Source organism: Oncorhynchus nerka, linkage group LG27 (assembly GCF_034236695.1).
Source record: "Oncorhynchus nerka isolate Pitt River linkage group LG27, Oner_Uvic_2.0, whole genome shotgun sequence".
Lineage (NCBI taxonomy): Eukaryota > Metazoa > Chordata > Actinopteri > Salmoniformes > Salmonidae > Oncorhynchus > Oncorhynchus nerka.
In genome coordinates, this window is record NC_088422.1 from 19,859,039 (window position 1) to 19,879,570 (window position 20,532).

At 43.4% G+C, this 20,532-nt stretch overlaps 1 protein-coding gene across 1 annotated transcript; it reads left to right on the plus strand.

Moving 5' to 3' along the window:
* Positions 1 to 790: 790 nt before the first annotated feature.
* On the plus strand, positions 791 to 19,163 carry slc2a6 (solute carrier family 2 member 6). The gene is made up of 11 exons (XM_029637232.2): positions 791 to 912; positions 1,035 to 1,188; positions 1,493 to 1,602; positions 14,582 to 14,678; positions 15,484 to 15,583; positions 15,697 to 15,908; positions 15,999 to 16,148; positions 17,324 to 17,432; positions 17,675 to 17,851; positions 17,984 to 18,129; positions 18,785 to 19,163. The coding sequence occupies exons 1-11, from the start codon at positions 866 to 868 to the stop codon at positions 18,944 to 18,946; spliced, it is 1,464 nt and encodes a 487-aa protein (XP_029493092.1). The 5' UTR covers positions 791 to 865; the 3' UTR covers positions 18,947 to 19,163.
* The last annotated feature ends 1,369 nt before the right edge of the window (positions 19,164 to 20,532 follow it).

Sequence of the window (20,532 nt, forward strand, 5' to 3'; positions counted from 1 at the left end):
CATACTGTCCCTCGAGGGTGGCGATGCGTGTCTCGTGGTCACCTGCGTTTCCTTCCAGATCAATAATAAAGTCTGTATGTTCAGCCAGAGAGGCTTGCACTGACTGTAAGGATGAGTCGAGATGATTAAATCGAGTGTTCATGTCCTCTTCTATTTTCTTGATAGCTGCTAATATAATAGTCGGTGAGGGCTTCGAGTCAGGGTTAGCCATGCTAGCAATTACGGCCAGGCTAACGCAAGCATCGCCATCCTCGTCTTGTCTTGCCGTCTTTCATTTCTGTTTTTGGATTAATTCGTTTTCCCTTGGCCTTGTTTCTCATGGAGTTGCTCATTGTAACATTTTGGTCAGGCAAAAGTAGAATTTAAATCAAATTTAAGCAGGGGTGAGGAGAAGGTAGTCGTCTACTCCATGTGGTGCTCACTAGCGCCCCGTATTATTATTATTTATAAAGGGGAAAAAAAATATATATATATATATTTACAAAGAAAATATATGATGCAGACAATTACATTGATGGAAGCTATAATCTATCTGCTATATTAAAGCTGATCTACCACCTAAAACAAAAACTAAAATAATTTGTTGGTAAATGACAAGTCTGTAATGACTGAACAATGTGTGTGCTATATGAGATAAAACAACCTTTCACATGTTTAGGTCTGTTGCTCAACCAAGGAATTATGATCATATGACACACAAGTGTACACTTTCCCACAGACTGGGGATTTATGTTCCCCTTCCTTCCTATGATGACACAATGGAATTGGTTGTGATTGCAAAACTCTAGTTTCACTTTGAGCTTGTTAAATGACAATAGCATTAGAACTAGTTTAAGACTTATTCGTACAGGTTGCTACAAGGAAAATGGACGAGAAAACACCGCTAATAATCAAGCCCACATTGCGCACAAGGTAGGCTACAATCATATAATTTATGTGCTGCTTTCTATCAAAGCCATCAGAGATTCTGACCAAATGCTATTTCAAATAAAAGAAGTTGTTTATTCGTATTACTTCCTTTTTTTCATTCACAGCAATGCCAGGCTATACCTCGCTGTTTTTTCTGCTGTTTTGGGGAATTTCAATTTCGGCTATGCCTTGGTGTACCCCTCCCCAGTGATCCCTCAACTCAAAAACAGTGATAACCCCCAATTGAGAATGGACACAGAACAGATAGCCTGGTTTGGGGTGAGTGAGACAGAGCGGGAAAAACAACAGATGTCTTCTCATTCATTCAGTGTCTCCTTCATTAAGAGAATGTTGTCCGATGACAGCCAATAAGATAATGCCTTAACTCAATGATAATGTATATATTAAAAAAAAAAAAAAAAAAGTACAGCTATATTGTCAAGTCAATCAGACAATCCTTATACTTGACCCATTCAGTATAAAGTGTGAGATGTAAGTGTAAGTAGCACTATGTCCTGAAACATTCCTCTTTCGTTTTAAGCATGTCCCTATTTGACTGTGCAGTGACTGTTTCTTTTATTAGTCTATTTTCACACTGGGGGCAGCAGCAGGAGGACTTGGTGCCATGCTTCTGAATGACCTGATTGGCCGGAAGTTGAGCATCATGGTGTCAGCAGTCCCCTCAACAGTAGGGTACGTAAGCTATGTACACATGTTCTGGATGGAAATATACATTTTCTGGTTATTTACTGAAAGAACAAGGAACAAATATATTACTTTGTCATTAAGTGTAGATTGATGAGGGGAAAGGAAGTAATTTAATCCAATTTAGAATAAGGCTGTAATGTAACAAAATGTGGAAAGGGGGAAAGGGTCTGAATACTCATATACACTACTACCAAGATGGCGCCGATAGAGATGGCAGCATCGCTTCTAATCCTTAAGAAAATGTGCAGTATTGTTTTTTTAATGTATTATCTCTTACATTGTTAGCCCAGAAAACCTTACGTGTTATTACATACAGCCGGGAAGAACTATTGAATAAAATTAACTGAAATTAAGCAGGAATTCATTGACAAAATGGAGGAAAATGCAGAGATGCAGTTGGCAGAGCTACAAATTCAGGTTAGCCAGCTGAGAGAGGAGCTGAAAACTTCCACTGAACAGGCTAGATCCAACCAGAGAGACGTCAACTTACCATCACAACCAGCACTACGACCAGGAATACCACTTTCCCAAAGCGGACCCATTTGAACTGATTCCAGAGGCTGACCCAAAACAACGCTGCCGGAGTTGAGGGTGCCGGAGCGGTCTTCTAGTGAGGCTTCGGATGCGTGCCCACCACCCACCGCATCCTAGTACTGTATACTACTCGTTAATGTTCAATCCCTAAGTTAAAAAGTCAACAAAATCAGGGCAATATTTGCTTTCCAAAGGCTCAAGTGAGGAGCGGTGCCATGTGAGACGTACTTTTCTGAGCTCCTCACTAGAACATTTAAATATTTGATTGGTTTGTTCCAAAACATGGGCATTTTGTAATTTTGATCAAAATACCTTACTTTCACGTCTTTGTCGACGATGCCATGCACCAACCGCAAGAATCAGCCCAAGGCTAATGCTAACAGACCAGCTATCATAGCCAAGGACCATGAGGCTACACCAATGGCTGAACAATACTGTCAGGGTTGCGTCAATTCGAATCTGGTATCAGGATAAGTATGACACTGAGTCACCGATTGTATACTATGTATTTTTTATTAGCTAAGCAATAAGTGGTAAACGCAATTGTCGTATATACGGGCTCTCTGTCCCACCTCGCAGGGCAAACAGAGAACTGACTTGTTCTTGACAAAGATATTATAAATATACTCTGACAGAAATAGTTCCTGCTTCCGAGCCGGCCTGTCAGAGTAGAGACCGGGCATGGTTTACACTCACCCAGCCTATCGTTGATTGTTGGCGTAGAGCTGGTCCCGGCCCCCAGGCGCTCCAGTTGATAGATGTAACTGTTGCTGTGAAGAATATCTATGCGCTCATGCTCGATACCGTTATCTCGCACCTGGCTCCTGTTATCTAACAAAAGACTTTCTGAATGTGCCCCCCTCAACTCATTGCACAGTTCCTGTCTCCATGTTATTCTGTATTTTTCCATCATGAGAAAGGCCCATGACAGAAATTAAGCAGGAATTCATTGACAAAATGGATGAAAATGCAGAGATGCAGTTGGCAGAGCTACACATTCAGGTTAGCCAGCTGAGAGAGGATGACCGCATGACCAGCCTGGAGACAGCGGCTAATGGCCACTCAGACTTGATCACCACGCTGGAAAGGCATGTTCTCCAAATGAAAAAAGGAGGACAATTTGGAGGCTTTATCCCGTCATATGAATTTATGTGTGGCGGGTGTGAGAGCGAGACAAGAGGATGGCAAGCGCACTACAGAGTTCATGGCAGAGATGCTACAATTGGCACTCGCGCACATCGCGCTCTACGAGAGAGACCGAGAGATGACCAGCCACCACAAGCATTCCTGATAAGATGCCACTACTACCAAGAGAAAGAAGAAATCCTCAGCAAAGCAGCCGAGGTCAAACAAGTGATATCCACATTTGGATTCGAATCTATCCTGACTACACTCAAGCGGTTACCAAGCAAATCAATCAATCAATCAAATTTTATTTGTCACATACACATGGTTAGCAGATGTTAATGCGAGTGTAGCGAAATGCTTGTGCTTCTAGTTCCGACAATGCAGTGATAACCAACAAGTAATCTAACTAACAATTCTAAAACTACTGTCTTATACACAGTGTAAGGGGATAAAGAATATGTACATAAGGATATATGAGTGAGTGATGGTACAGAGCAGCATACAGTAGATGGTATCGAGTACAGTATATACATATGAGATGAGTATGTAGACGAAGTAAACAAAGTGGCATAGTTAAAGTGGCTAGTGATACATGTATTACATAAGGATGCAGTCGATGATGTAGAGTACAGTATATACGTATGCATATGAGATGAATAATGTAGGGTAAGTAACATTATATAAGGTAGCATTGTTTAAAGTGGCTAGTGATATATTTACATCATTTCCCATCAATTCCCATTATTAAAGTGGCTGGAGTTGGGTCAGTGTCAATGACAGTGTGTTGGCAGCAGCCACTCAATGGTGGCTGTTTAACAGTCTGATAGCCTTGAGATAGAAGCTGTTTTCAGTCTCTCAGTCCCAGCTTTGATGCACCTGTACTGACCTCGCCTTCTGGATGATAGCGGGGTGAACAGGCAGTGGTTCGGGTGGTTGATGTCCTTGATGATCTTTATGGCCTTCCTGTAACATCGGGTGGTGTAGGTGTCCTGGAGGGCAGGTAGTTTGCCCCGGTGATGCGTTGTGCAGACCTCACTACCCTCTGGAGAGCCTTACGGTTGAGGGCGGAGCAGTTGCCGTACCAGGCGGTGATACAGCCCGCCAGGATGCTCTCGATTGTGCATCTGTAGAAGTTTGTGAGTGCTTTTGGTGACAAGCCGAATTTCTTCAGCCTCCTGAGGTTGAAGAGGCGCTGCTGCGCCTTCTTCACGACGCTGTCAGTGTGAGTGGACCAATTCAGTTTGTCTGTGATGTGTATGCCGAGGAACTTAAAACTTGCTACCCTCTCCACTACTGTTCCATCGATGTGGATAGGGGGGTGTTCCCTCTGCTGTTTCCTGAAGTCCACAATCATCTCATTAGTTTTGTTGACGTTGAGTGTGAGGTTATGGGCTATGATCAGGGGCTGTGAGGGAATCTGTTATGCCCTGTGGTACCCTGTGGATTTGAGGATAACAACCCCAGATGGCGTTCGGAAAAGCATCTCAGATCCAGCGCTAGCTAAGGGTTTCATTCTGAAGAATTTGATACACAAGTGTAGATCGAACACAACAGTAATTCAGTTCTCTTTCTAATGTTGGGTGAAATTTTAGCCTAACTGTTAGAGTTGCGTAAATTCGAATCTGGTATCAGGATAAATATAACAATGAGTCACCGATTGTATACTATGTATTTTTTATTAGCTAAGTAATAAATGGCAAATGCAACTTTCGTATATACGGGCTCACTGTAATACCACGCAGGGCAGAACAGAGAACTGACAGGATGTATGTAAACAGTATTCTTTATACTGTGATAGACATAGTTCCAACCCGTCTGTTGGCCTATCACCGTCTGTACCACCGCGTCCCAATCACTCTCTGACCCCATTTACTTTCTATCTCTTTTTGATTTTTAATTTGTTTATACCTTCCGGAAACCTGCCTCACCCAATGTGATACGGAATCGCTATTACTTTTACTCTTATTTTTATTTTTATGACACACTCAAGAACCTCCAGACGCTAACCAGCTAACTAGCTACAAGCTAGTTAGTCATTGTTAGTTTAAAAAAAAAAAAAAAAAAAACCTGGATAACACTCGCCAGCCCCCTGCCCATCCACCGCTGCCCCCTGGACACTGATCTCTTGGCTACATAGCTGACGCACGCTGGACTGTCCATTAATCACGGTACTCCTTTCTGCTTGTTTGTCTTACCTGTCGGCCCCGTTGCCTAGTCAACGCCATTTTACCTGCTGTTTGTTGTGCTAGCGGATTAGCCTCGCCTACTGTTTTTAGCTAGCTTTCCAAATTCAACACCTGTGATTACTGTATGCCTCGCTGTATGTCTCTCTCAGATGTCAATATGCCTTGTATACTGTTGTTCAGGTTAGTTATAATTGTTTTAGTTCACAATGGAGCCCCTAGACCCACTCTGCATACCCCTGTTACCTCCTTTGTCCCACCTCCCACACATGCGGTGACCTCACCCATTACAACCAGCATGTCCAGAGATACAACCTGTCTCATCATCACCCAGTGCCTGGGCTTACCTCCGCTGTACCCGCACCCCACCATACCCTTGTCTGTGCATTATGCCCTGAATATATTCTACCATGCCCAGAAACCTGCTCCTCTTATCCTCTGCCCCCAACGCTCTAGGCGACCAGTTTTGATAGCCTTTAGCCGCACCCTCATACTACTCCTTCTCTGTTCCGCGGGTGATGTGGAGGTAAACCCAGGCCTTGCATGTCCCCAGGTACCCTCATTTGTTGACTTCTGTGATCGAAAAGCCTTGGTTTTATGCATGTCAACATCAGAAGCCTCCTCCCTAAGTTTGTTTTACTCACTGCTTTAGCACACTCTGCTAACCCTGATGTCCTTGCCGTGTCTGAATCCTGGCTCAGGAAGGCCACCAAAAATTCAGAGATTTCCATACCCAACTATAACATCTTCCGTCAAGATAGAACTACCAAAGGGGGCGGAGTTGCAGTCTACTGCAGAGATAGCCTGCAAAGTAATGTCATACTTTCCAGGTCCATACCTAAACAGTTCGAACTACTAATTTTGAAAATTACCCTCTCCAGAAATAAGTCTCTCACTGTTGCCGCCTGCTACCGGCCACCCTCAGCTCCCAGCTGTGCCCTGGACACCATTTGTGAATTGATCGCCCCCATCTAGCTTCAGAGTTTGTTCTGTTAGGTGACCTAAACTGGGATATGCTTAACACCCCGGCAGTCCTACAATGTAAGCTAGATGCCCTCAATCTCACTCAAATCATCAAGGAACCCACCAGGTACAACCCTAACTCTGTAAACAAGGGCACCCTCATAGACGTCATCCTGACCAACTGGCCCTCCAAATACACCTCCGCTGTCTTCAACCAGGATCTCAGCGATCACTGCCTCATTGCCTGTATCCGCCACGGAGCCGCAGTCAAACGACCACCCCTCATCACTGTCAAACGCTCCCTAAAACACTTCTGTGAGCAGGCCTTTCTAATCGACCTGGCCCGGGTATCCTGGAAGGACATTGACCTCATCCCGTCAGTTGAGGATGCCTGGTCATTCTTTAAAAGTAACTTCCTCACCATTTTAGATAAGCATGCTCCGTTCAAAAATGCAGAACCAAGAACAGATACAGCCCTTGGTTCACTCCAGACCTGACTGCCCTCGACCAGCACAAAAACATCCTGTGGCGGACTGCAATAGCATCGAATAGCCCCCGTGATATGCAACTGTTCAGGGAAGTCAGGAACCAATACACGCAGTCAGTCAGGAAAGCTAAGGCCAGCTTCTTCAGGCAGAAGTTTGCATCCTGTAGCTCCAACTCCAAAAAGTTCTGGGACACTGTGAAGTCCATGGAGAACAAGAGTACCTCCTCTCAGCTGCCCACTGCACTGAGGCTAGGTAACACGGTCTCCACCGATAAATCCACGATTATCGAAAGCTTCAATAAGCACTTCTCAACGGCTGGCCTTGCCTTCCGCCTGGCTACTCCAACCTCGGCCAACAGCTCCGCCCCGCAGCTCCTCGCCCAAGCCTCTCCAGGTTCTCCTTTACCCAAATCCAGATAGCAGATGTTCTGAAAGAGCTGCAAAACCTAGACCCGTACAAATCAGCTGGGCTTGACAATCTGGACCCTCTATTTCTGAAACTATCTGCCGCCATTGTCGCAACCCCTATTACCAGCCTGTTCAACCTCTCTTTCATATCGTCTGAGATCCCCAAGGATTGGAAAGCTGCCGCAGTCATCCCCCTCTTCAAAGGGGGAGACACCCTGGACCCAAACTGCTATAGACCTATATCCATCCTGCCCTGCCTATCTAAGGTCTTCGAAAGCCAAGTCAACAAACAGGTCACTGACCATCTCGAATCCCACCGTACCTTCTCCGCTGTGCAATCTGGTTTCCGAGCCGGTCACGGGTGCACCTCAGCCACGCTCAAGGTACTAAACAATATCATAACCGCCATCGATAAAAGACAGTACTGTGCAGCTGTCTTCATCGACCTCGCCAAGGCTTTCGACTCTGTCAATCACCATATTCTTATCGGCAGACTCAATAGCCTCGGTTTCTCGGATGACTGCCTTGCCTGGTTCACCAATTACTTTGCAGACAGAGTTCAGTGTGTCAAATCGGAGGGCATGCTGTCCGGTCCTCTGGCAGTCTCTATGGGGGTGCCACAGGGTTCAATTCTCGGGCCGACTCTTTTCTCTGTATATATCAATGATGTTGCTCTTGCTGCGGGCGATTCCCTGATCCACCTCTACGCAGACGACACCATTCTATATACTTTCGGCCCGTCATTGGACACTGTGCTATCTAACCTCCAAACGAGCTTCAATGCCATACAGCACTCCTTCCGTGGCCTCCAACTGCTCTTAAACGCGAGTAAAACCAAATGCATGCTTTTCAACCGATCGCTGCCTGCACCCGCATGCCCGACTAGCATCACCACCCTGGATGGTTCCGACCTTGAATATGTGGACATCTATAAGTACCTAGGTGTCTGGCTAGACTGCAAACTCTCCTTCCAGACTCACATCAAACATCTCCAATCGAAAATCAAATCAAGAGTCGGCTTTCTATTCCGCAACAAAGCCTCCTTCACTCACGCCGCCAAGCTTACCCTAGTAAAACTGACTATCCTACCGATCCTCGATTTCGGCGATGTCATCTACAAAATGGCTTCCAACACTCTACTCAGCAAACTGGATGCAGTCTATCATAGTGCCATCCGTTTTGTCACCAAAGCACCTTATACCACCCACCACTGCGACTTGTATGCTCTAGTCGGCTGGCCCTCGCTACATATTCGTCGCCAGACCCACTGGCTCCAGGTCATCTACAAGTCCATGCTAGGTAAAGCTCCGCCTTATCTCAGTTCACTGGTCACGATGGCAACACCCATCCGTAGCACACGCTCCAGCAGGTGTATCTCACTGATCATCCCTAAAGCCAACACCTCATTTGGCCGCCTTTCGTTCCAGTACTCTGCTGCCTGTGACTGGAACGAACTGCAAAAATCGCTGAAGTTGGAGACTTTTATCTCCCTCACCAACTTCAAACATCAGCTATCCGAGCAGCTAACCGATCGCTGCAGCTGTACATAGTCTATTGGTAAATAGCCCACCCATTTTCACCTACCTCATCCCCATACTGTTTTTATACTGTTTTTTTTATTTATTTATTTACTTTTCTGCTCTTTTGCACACCAATATCTCTACCTGTACATGACCATCTGATCATTTATCACCCCAGTGTTAATCTGCAAAATTGTATTATTCGCCTACCTCCTCATGCCTTTTGCACACATTGTATATAGACTGCCCATTTTTTTTTCTACTGTGTTATTGACTTGTTAATTGCTTACTCCATGTGTAACTCTGTGTTGTCTGTTCACACTGCTATGCTTTATCTTGGCCAGGTCGCAGTTGCAAATGAGAACTTGTTCTCAACTAGCCTACCTGGTTAAATAAAGGTGAAAAAAAATAAAAAATAAAATCACAGTAGAGGCTGGGCGTAGTTTAAACTTGCCCAGCCTATCGCAGGCACTCAGGCGGGTCCCCGCCTCTTGGTGCTTCTTGGAGTCCTCCCTTGGTCGGTCGATGTATAGATTCCTACTGTTCTGGTATCACCCTAGTTATAACAGTTGCTCAGTTCCTGCTATTGTGTTGTTCAGTATTTTTCCATCTCAGTTAAACCTCGTGATGACCACCCCTCCCTATCACAACTTTGTAAGATACAGCAAGTCACACCATGTGCTCAATATTGTCACATACAAGGACAAAGCATCTGCTGGGCTGTTATCTACAGTTTTGCAACATGCAGGTCACACCATGTTACTCAGTTCTTGTCACACACAAACAGGCAAGTAGCAAGCAGTTGTTTAATCTAATAATGATGCTCCAGTGCACAAATGCAGACACCTCTTTCGGAAAAGCATCTCAGATCCAGCGCTAGCTAAGGGTTTCATTCTGAAGAATTTGACACACAAGTGAAGATCGAACACAACAGTAATTCAGTTCTCTTTCTAATGTTGGGTGAAATTTTAGCCTAACAAACCAAGCTAGGAAGCAACGGGCTATTTGGCAATCAGGAGGTAAACTATGCTAGCCAGTTTAAGGACTGAACTGGGCCATCCAGCTGCATGGGCGTTACTGTTGTTGATCTGTTAACAGACTGGTTACTTGTGCTGCAAGGGACTGTAACTCCACCTGGAGAAGATGGGTAACTAGCTATGACATTATGTGAATTTTCCCAGTAATCATCATTTTGGATTATGATGGCTCATGTTAATGCCAGATTAGTTAGTTAGCTAACATTTATGTTACAGATCTGACCTTTTTAGCTAACTTTAGCTGACATCACTTGTTCTCAATCTCAGATAATTCGGACAAGAACACATCAGCATTAATATTCATGATACTTAGACCAAAAGTGAAATAATACTTTAGTAATCTTGTTATTTTGCTTAGATTGCTACATAGTAGAGCATATATTGCAAATTATGTACATCTAACGATCTCACTAGTTTGTTTAGCTGTCATTTTTTGAGGCAACCATTATTTACGTATAATTTACAGCAACGCGTTTCCCTTTTTTGGTTTAATGCTGGTCTTTTGCTACTGTATCGTTAATCCATGGTGCAACGCAGTCATAGCTGTTATCTTTCCCCTGCATAGTTTGGAGTTATACATCTAAGTTATCGTTGTAGATCATGGGCTCTCTACTTTCATTGGTTTAGTTCGAGTCCCTAGTTCCCCTCCGTTATTATGTAGCTCAGTGTAGCCCGTAGCCATGAGGCATTTCTACAAATCTTCGCGTTACATGTCATACCAACTAAATTCACTAGAGGGCATACAAGTTATGGTATAATTATTGACCTGCACAGCCCTGCTATTTTACAATAAGAGCTGGTTGAACTGGGTGTTTTGAAAGGGGCTATTGTGAATTGCGGCACGTTACAGTATACTCGAATCTGTTTGTTATTGTTATATTTTTAAGAGAGTTTTGTTTCCTCTCCTTTTAATAGCCTGTTGACTGTGTAATGTGAGGTTATCTTAAATTAACAAAACATAATTGAAGTGTTACAGAATACAAAAGTAACAGGGTAACCACACTGAGATATTTACTCTCAGAAACAATAAATTACATAAAAATGTACATTGAAAGTTTGTATGTTATGCCATATGGCAATTAATTCACTAATCTGTGTGTGTGTGTGTGTGTGTGTGTGTGTGTGTGTGTGTGTGTGTGTGTGTGTGTGTGTGTGTGAGGCTCAGTCTCTCTAGGTAAGCTGTTATCGGTATGTGGTGTAAGTGTGTACGAGGGGTTAGTGCAGCATCTCATTTGGGGAGAGGCCAGTACTGGGGTGTTACTGTTCATACTAGTTCTCCTCAATGTGAATGTTTTTAATTAAATGTTTTATTATAATTACTATTATTTATTTATTGTGTTTTATTTATTTATTTTTATTCCTCTCCCCACCTCCCTGTCCCCCTTGCGGAGGTTTTCACAGGTTTTAAAGGTTTTAAACCTGCCTAGCCTATTTGGCAATGCCATAGTTAAGTAAGGATACTCTTAACTATGGCATTGCCAAATAGGCTAGGCAGGGCAGTATTGAACCACCCAGTCAAATGTAGTAAGGTATTTTCCCATTTACAGAAATTAAAGGCAGATATAGAGTATCTCCAGGAAACACATTTTCACATTACGGATCATTCTAGAATCTAGACTAAAACTGGGAGGATTCTCACAGATATTCCATTCCAAGTTTCATGCTAAATGCCGTGGCTCTGCTATTTTGATTCACAGAGATGTTCTGTTCGTGGAGCCGAAGGTGATATCGGACAAAAATGTATATATAAACTCAGCAAAAAAATAAATGTCCTTTTTTCACGACCCTGTCTTTCAAAGATAATTCATAAAAATCCAAATAACTTCATAGATCTTCATTGTAATGGGTTAAACACTGTTTCCCATGCTTGCTCAATGAACCATAAACAATTAATGAACATGCACCTGTGGAACGGTCGTTAAGACACTAACAGCTTACAGACGGTAAGGTCACAATTATGAAAACTTAGGACACTAAAGAGGCCTTTCTACTGACTGAAAAACACCAGAAGAAAGATGCCCAGGGTCCCTGCTCATCTGCGTGAACGTGCCTTAGGCATGCTGCAAGGAGGCATGAGGACTGCAGATGTGGCCAGGGCAATAAATTGCAATGTCCGTACTGTGAGATGCCTAAGACAGCGCCCCAGGGAGACAGGACGGACAGCTGATCGATCGTCCTCGCAGTGGCAGACCACGTGTAACAACACCTGCACAGGATTGGTACATTCGAACATCACACCTGCGGGACTGGTACAGGATGGCAACAACAACTGCCCGAGTTACACCAGGAACGCACAATCCCTCCATCAGTGCTCAGACTGTCCTCAATAGGCTGAGAGAGGCTGGATTGAGGGCTTGTAGGCCTGATGAAAGGCAGGTCCTCACCAGACATCACCGGCAACAATGTCGCCTATGGGCACAAACCCACCGTCACTGGACCAGACAGGACTGGCAAAAAAGTGCTCTTCACTGACGAGTCGCGGTTTTATCTCACCAGGGGTGATGGTTTGATTCGCGTTTATCGTTGAAGGAATGAGTGTTACACCGAGGCCTGTACTCTGGAGTGGGATCGATTTGGAGGTGGAGGGTCCGCCATGGTCTGGGGCGGTATGTGACAGAATCATCGGACTGAGCTTGTTGTCATTGCAGGCAATCTCAATTCTGTGCTTACTGGGAAGACATCCTCCTCCCTCATGTGGTACCCTTCCTGCAAGCTCATCCTGACATGACTCTCCAGCATGACAATACCACCAGCCATACTGCTCATTCTGTGTGTGATTTCCTGCAAGACAGGAATGCAAGTGTTCTGCCATGGCCAGTGAAGAGCCCGGATCTCAATCCCATTGAGCACGTCTGGGACCTTTCGGATCAGATCGGTGAGGGCTAGGGACAGGGCCATTCCCCCCAGAAATGTCCAGGAACTTGCAGGTGCCTTTGTGGAAGAGTGGGGTAACATCTCACAGCAAGAACTGGCAAATCTGGTGCAGTCTATGAGTAGATGCACTGCAGTACTTGATGAAGCTGGTGGCCACACCAGATACTGACTGTTACTTTTGATTTTGACCCCCCCTTTGTTCAGGGACACATTATTCCATTTCTGTTAGTCACATGTCTGTGGAACTTGTCCAGTTTATGTCTCAGTTGTTGAATCTTATTATTGTTCATACAAATATTTGCACATGTTATGTTTCCTTAAAATAAACGCAGTTTACAGTGCGTTTATATATGAGTTTATATATATATATATATATATATATATATATATATATATATATATATAATATATATCATGTGTATGTATATTATTATGTAATTTTGATTATTTAAAAATATATATATTTTGTCTTACAGCTGTTGCATAGGATGGTATCAATGTAGCTTGTTGCTGTATTTATGTTGTTGCTGTACATTATGTACTGTCTTAATATCTACTTTTAAAAACCAATAAAAAACTATTGCAAAAAAAAGAGTTGCTTTCCAAAGAGATATCCGGGATTGTAACATACTCTGTTTCATGTAAACATGGCTAGCTGGGGACAACGATGAGACAGCCTACAGGGAGGAGGTGAGGGCCCTCGGAGTGTGTTGTCAGGAAAATAACCTCTCACTCAATGTCAGCAAAACAAAAGAGATGATCGTGGACTTCAGGAAACAGCAAAGGGAGCACCCCCCTATCCACATTGATGGGACAGCAGTGGAGAAGGTGGAAAGTTTTAAGTTCCTCGGTGCACATATCACCAACAAACTGAAATGGTCCACCCACACAGACAGTGCCCCTTTAACCTCAGGAGGCTGAAAAAATGTGGCTTGTCACCGAAAACCCTCACTAACTTTTACAGGTGCACAACTGAGAGCATCCTGTCGGGCTGTATCACCGCCTGGTACAGCAACTGCACCGCTCACAACCGCAGGGCTCTCCAGAGGGTGGTGCGGTCTGCACAACGCATCACTGGGGGCAAACTACATGCCCTCCAGGACACTTACAACACCCGATGTCACAGGAAGGCAAAAAAGATCATCAAGGGCAATAACCACTCGAACCACTGCCTGTTCACCCCGCTTCCATCCATAAGGCGAGATCAGAACAGGTGCATCAAAGCTGGGACAGAGAGATTGAAAACAGCTTCTATCTCAAGGTTATCAGATTGTTAAACAGCCACCACCAGCACAGAGAGGCTGCTGCCTACCTACAGACATGATATCATTGGCCACTTTAATAAATGGAACACTAGTCACTTTAATAATGACACTTTAAGAATGTTTACATATCTAGCACTACTCATCTCATATGTGTATAATGTATACTGTATCCTCCAGTATCTATTGCATCTTAGCCACTCTGTCACTGCTCATCCATATATTTTATACTTATATATTCTTATCCCATTCCTTTACTAGATTGTGTGTATTAGGTTTTGTTGTGCAATTGTTAGATATTACCTCGGGTCTAGAACCATAAGCATTTCACTACACTCGCAATAACATCTGCTAACCATGTGTATGTGACCAATAACATCTGCTAACCATGTGTATGTGACCAATAACATCTGCTAACCATGTGTATGTGACCAATAACATTTGATTTGATTGTATTTACGAAAAGCCCCAATGCATTAGGCCACATTACATCATAAGGTAATTTTTAACAAAGTGGTTTGGATAAAAATAAAAATATTTGTTGTATACCTCCTTCCAACCCTTACAGGTACATTGTGATGGGAGGGGCACAAGCTACTTGGATGCTACACCTAGGCAGGTTCCTGACTGGTATCGCTGGTGGCATGACTGCTGCTTCCATACCTGTAGGTCTGATAATGTTGTGTGCTCTCAGTGGTGGAAAAAGTACCCAATTGTCATACTTTAATAGAAAATGACTCAAGTAAAAGTCACCCAGTAAAATACTAGAGTAAATGTCTAAAGGTATTTGGTTTTAAATATACTTTACTATCAAAAGTAAATGGAATTGCTCAAATATACTTAAGTATCAAAAGTAAAAGTATAAATCATTTCAAATTCCTTATATGACCCATTTTTATGTTTTTTATTTATTTATGTATAGCCAGGGGCACACTCCAAAACTTAGACATAATTTACAAGTGAAGCATTTGTGTTTTGAGTCCGCCAGATCAGAGGCAGTAGGGATGACCAGGGGTGTTCTCTTGATAAGTGTGTGAACTGGAACATTTTCCCGTACTGCTAAGCATTCAAAATGTAACAAGTATTTTTGGGTGTCAGAGAAAATGTATTGATTAAAAATGACGTTATTTTCTTCAGTAATGTGGTAAAGTAAATGTTCTCAAAAATATAAACAGTTAAGTCATTTTTGGGGGTATCTGTACTTAAGTAGTTCTTTAAAGTATTTTTTTACATAAGTACTTTATACCACTGTGTGCTCTTCTGATGCTTTATCCAATAACAAAGAGTTGGACCATTTAGATACTGCTGTGGTCTTCAGAATATGTTATGGTTAACCTGATCTATTGATGTGTCCTGAAATCCCCTCTCCAGGAAATATAAACCCATCTTAGACAACAGGCTTATGGGCTTACTGTCACACCTTACATTAGTGATGATGTTGTTGTGTTCTCTTCTCTTGCACTGCTCCAGGTGTATATATCGGAGATCTCCCACCCCAAAGTTAGGGGGGCTTTGGGATCGTGCCCTCAAATCACTGCTGTGTTTGGAGCCCTGTCACTATATGCCCTTGGTAAGAACCAATCTCCCTCTGACACATCTCGTACATGGGTAGATACTGTAGGTGGCCATCCAGGAGGTCTATGTTGCTGTTAAGATCTTTGAGTTTGTATGCGTTTGGTGAAGGGCTGGTGGTTCCATGGCAGTGGCTGGCTGTGGTGGGGGAGATCCCAGCTCTGCTCATGCTGCTGCTGCTGTGCTTCATGCCCAACTCTCCCCGCTACCTCATCATCTGTGGCAAACAGGAGCAGGCCTGCAAGGCCCTGGAGTTTCTGAGGGGGCCCGACTCAGACTTCATGACAGAGTTCAACAGGATTGAACTCAGTATCTCGTCTCAGGTACACAGACAGTACTTTGGTTTGACTGCCTCCAAAGACTTACTGTAGATGTTCGGATTGAATACATTTGGTGTTTCTCCTTTCCTCCAGGGGAGAATCAGGTGGTCCGATTTGACAACACCATTTTACTACAAGCCCATCCTGATCTCCATAGTGATGAGGTTTCTTCAGCAGATGACTGGCATAACTCCCATCCTGGTGTATCTGGAGCCCATCTTCCACAAGACTGATGTCTTCCTGGTACGTGTCTTTTGTCTCCCTGCTATGGGGCTTTTCACACTACTGAGCCAAACCAAGCTGCACTGAGCTGGTCTGGTTACGCATCTACCATAGTTTCTGAAACTGCTGGAATATTTGGAAATATCTGAGCCAGCTCAGTTTGGTTCAGGTTGGAACGATTGTGAAAAAAGGGTAATGGATTAGGTGGGATCAAGTTAAACTGTATCGGTGTAACAGGCATTGTGCTGCTTAGCAGTATTGCTTCCCCGCTCACATCTTTACCGGTACTTGGTCTCGTGCCCTCTGCCTCGCCAACACACGTATCCGCCCTGTTTGACAACGTACTAACCAGCTGCGCCACAGAAAAGCTAGCAATTCGGCTGCGCCAGTGGAGACATTTCAAAGCTGTGGGGTGAGTTTACGACACAATCTGTTCAAGCTGTGGGGTGATCTTACGACACAATCTGTTCAAGCTGTGGGGTGATCTTACGACACAATCTGTTCAAGCTGTGGGGTGAGTTTACGACACAATCTGTTCAAGCTGTGGGGTGAGTTTACGACACAATCTGTTCAAGCTGTGGGGTGAGTTTACGACACAATCTGTTCAAGCTGTGGGGTGAGTTTACGACACAATCTGTTCAAGCTGTGGGGTGATCTTACGACACAATCTGTTCAAGCTGTGGGGTGATCTTACGACACAATCTGTTCAAGCTGTGGGGTGAGTTTACGACACAATCTGTTCAAGCTGTGGGGTGATCTTACGACACAATCTGTTCAAGCTGTGGGGTGATCTTACGACACAATCTGTTCAAGCTGTGGGGTGAGTTTACGACACAATCTGTTCAAGCTGTGGGGTGATCTTACGACACAATCTGTTCAAGCTGTGGGGTGATCTTACGACACAATCTGTTCAAGCTGTGGGGTGAGTTTACGACACAATCTGTTCAAACTGTGGGGTGATCTTACGACACAATCTGTTCAAGCTGTGGGGTGAGTTTACGACACAATCTGTTCAAGCTGTGGGGTGATCTTACGACACAATCTGTTAGATCAGGAAATGTCTCCTTTACCTCAGTACCTTGATGTTACAGAACATGATGTTACAGAACATGATGTTACAGAACATGTCATTTATAACCCAGGACATTTTATATTACCTTTGCCAGTTGAAAAAAAATGCATCCACTTTGATCTAGGAACCTAAGTATGATGCTGCGCTGGTGGGAGCAATTCGACTTCTGTCTGTGGTGATTGCTGCCAGTTTGATGGACAAGGCCGGAAGGAAGGCCCTCCTCTATACCTCAGGTGGGTGCGTTCGTAGGCCAAGTGACAATAACATGTTCCGTACTCTGACAGGGACCAGAGTCATGATTTTCAAACGAGTAAAGCCATAAAATCATCACTGAGCTCTGCGAATAGGCCCTTCAGAAGTGACCCACAGATTTAACCAGTGTACCATAAGTGTAACTGTGTTATCGTGAATTTTTTAAATAAAAAAAAACATTTTTATTTGACTTCATTTCTGTTCACTTGTTCTTCCTCTGCAGGGTTCCTGATGTTTCTCGCTACCCTTACAATGAACATGTACTCCCACACCACACCCTGCCCCTCCGGTAACCTGACTGGTACTGTGCTCCCCACAGACCTCATAGCACAGCAGGGGGAAGCTGCCTTTAACGCCCTCACCCTCATCCCATTAATAAGCACCATGGTCTTTATATTTGGTAAGATTCTGAGTCTTGATTGAGGAAATACACGTTTAATGCCTGATTTCCCAAACACACTCAACACACTTGGGTGGTTTCACATAGGCCTGCAGTAATCTTTTTTGCCCGTGCTGCTCCTTTCTCATCAAGGTTATGCTCTGGGATGGGGCCCAATCACTTGGCTTCTGATGTCTGAGATCTTGCCTCTGGGAGCACGGGGGGTCGCGTCAGGCCTGTGTGTGGGGGTCAGCTGGTTGACTGCCTTTGTCTTGAGTCATGTCTTTATTCATGTGGTGGTGAGTTCATTGCTCCATTACTTTGACTACTAATCCAATGTGTGGGTACATTTTAATGACAAATATTTAACATACTACAATTAACATAAATCCTCTTACTATGACATTCAAAGACTGTAATTTCCCTACCCATCTCTTTAACTGAACTTGAGGGGATCTGGGTTAGCATTTATTGCATTCAATTTGGAACCGGGCTGCCTCCTGGGCTTGAGCTGGGTGCCTGTTCTGGCCAACTGCGAAGTTGGTTAAGTATGATTCAGTATGATTCTGTGTTTTCACATGCAAAAGTGATTGCTTTTGATTAAAATGCTTTATCTGCCTTCCCAATGAAAAACTAGTTTTAAAATTAGAGCATGTATTTTATGGAAAAGAGATGTATGTATCTGAATGATGCACTGTTGCATTGTTGACATTATGATAGAGCAGCTGCAGATTACCGGTCACGTAACGGGCCATAGCCCGGCTCAGTTTGGGACAGCTTAATCTAATCCCATCCGTGTATGTTGTTAATGTGAAATATTCATCCTTGTCCCTTATACATTATTACTCACCACCAAACAACATCCCAAATTACAATCCTACATTCAACGACTAATAGAAAATGGTTTTGTGTTACAAAGCTCGTGTAATGAGATGTTGTCCATGTTTTCTACAGGAGACCTATGGACTGTTTGTTCCGTTCCTGTTCTTCTCGGTGGTGTGTGTGGTGAACATAATTTTCACCGCCGTGTGTGTCCCTGAGACCAGGAACAGATCACTGGAGGAGATTGAGAACTATTTCCGGACTGGACGCAGTTTCACCATCATTGACACATAGCACCTCTTTGCTGTTACTTACTGGAGCATTGTGGACTTCATCAACATGATGCAGTCATTTCTATGAATTGATTTTATTCAGGTGTTCAATTCCGGGATTTAAATGTTTTTTAAAGGACAAAGGCACTGTTCTTGGATCTTAATGATATAGTTGTATTAATCACTCATACATATATTTAATTGTAAAAGGACTTTACATACATACACATGTGAAAATACCATTGTCTGCCTGTCAACTTCATGTACCTGTAACAAAAGGTTATAGATTTGAACATTGGGAATGGAGGTTAGACTGTCAAAGTAACACACAGACAAATTAACCATAAACCAGTTTCAGAATTAGACGGCTCAATTCCCTTTAAGTATTCAAACTCACCCTTACCCTTTCGCCTTCTTCCACAAACAGCAATGAGACGTTTCCTTTTACAAAAAAAAAGTGAAGATGATCATACACAATTACCGTGGCAAGAAAAAGTATGTGAACCCTTTGGAGATACCTGGAAAAGGTCATCAAATTTGATCTGATCTTCATCTAAGTCACAACAATATACAAACATAGTGTGCTTAAACTAATAACACACACATTATTGTATTTTTCTTGTCTATATTGAATACATAATTTAAACATTCTTAGTGTAGGTTGGAAAAAGCATGTGATCCCCTAGGCTAATGACTTTTCCAAAAGCTAATTGGAGTCAGGAGCTAACCTGGAGTCCAATCAATGAGAAGAGATTGGAGATGTTGTTTAGAGCTGCCTTGCCCTATAAAAAACACTCACAAAATTTCAGTTTGCTATTCACAAGAAGCATTGCCTGATGTGAACCATGCCTCGAACAAAAGATCTCAGAAGACCTAAGATTAAGAATTGTTGACTTGCATTAAGCTGGAAAGGGTTACAAAAGTATCTATAAAAGCCTTGATGTTCATTAGTTCACAATAAGACAAATTGTCTATAAATGGAGAAAGTTCAGCACTTGGTACTCTCCTTAGGAGTGGCCGTCCTGCAAAGTTGACTGCAAGAGCACAACGCAGAATGCTCAATGAGGTTAAGAAGAATCCTAGAGAGTCAGCTAAAGACTTACAGAAATCTCTGCAACATGCTAACATCTCTGTTGACGAGTCTATGATACATTAAACACTAAACAAGAATGGTGTTCATGGGAGGACACCACAGAAGAAGCCACTGCTGTCCAAGAAAAACATTGCTGCACGTAAGAAGTTTGCAAAAGTGCACCTGGATGTTCCACAGCGCAACTGGCAAAATATTCTGTGGACAGATGAAACTTCAGTTGATTTGTTTGGAAGGAACACACAACACTATGTGTGGAGAAACAAAGGCACAGCACACTAACATCAAAACCTCATCCCAACTGTAAAGTATGGTGGAGGGTGCATCAGTTTGGGGCTGCTTTGCTGCCTCAGGGCCTGGACAGCTTGCTATTATCATTGACGGAAAAATGAATTCTGAAGTTTATCAAGACATTTTGCAGGAGAATGTTAGGCTATCTGCCGCCAATTGAAGCTGGTGTATGTAAACTTCCGACATCAACTGTCCACATGGGCAGCAGGTAGCCAAGTGGTTATAGC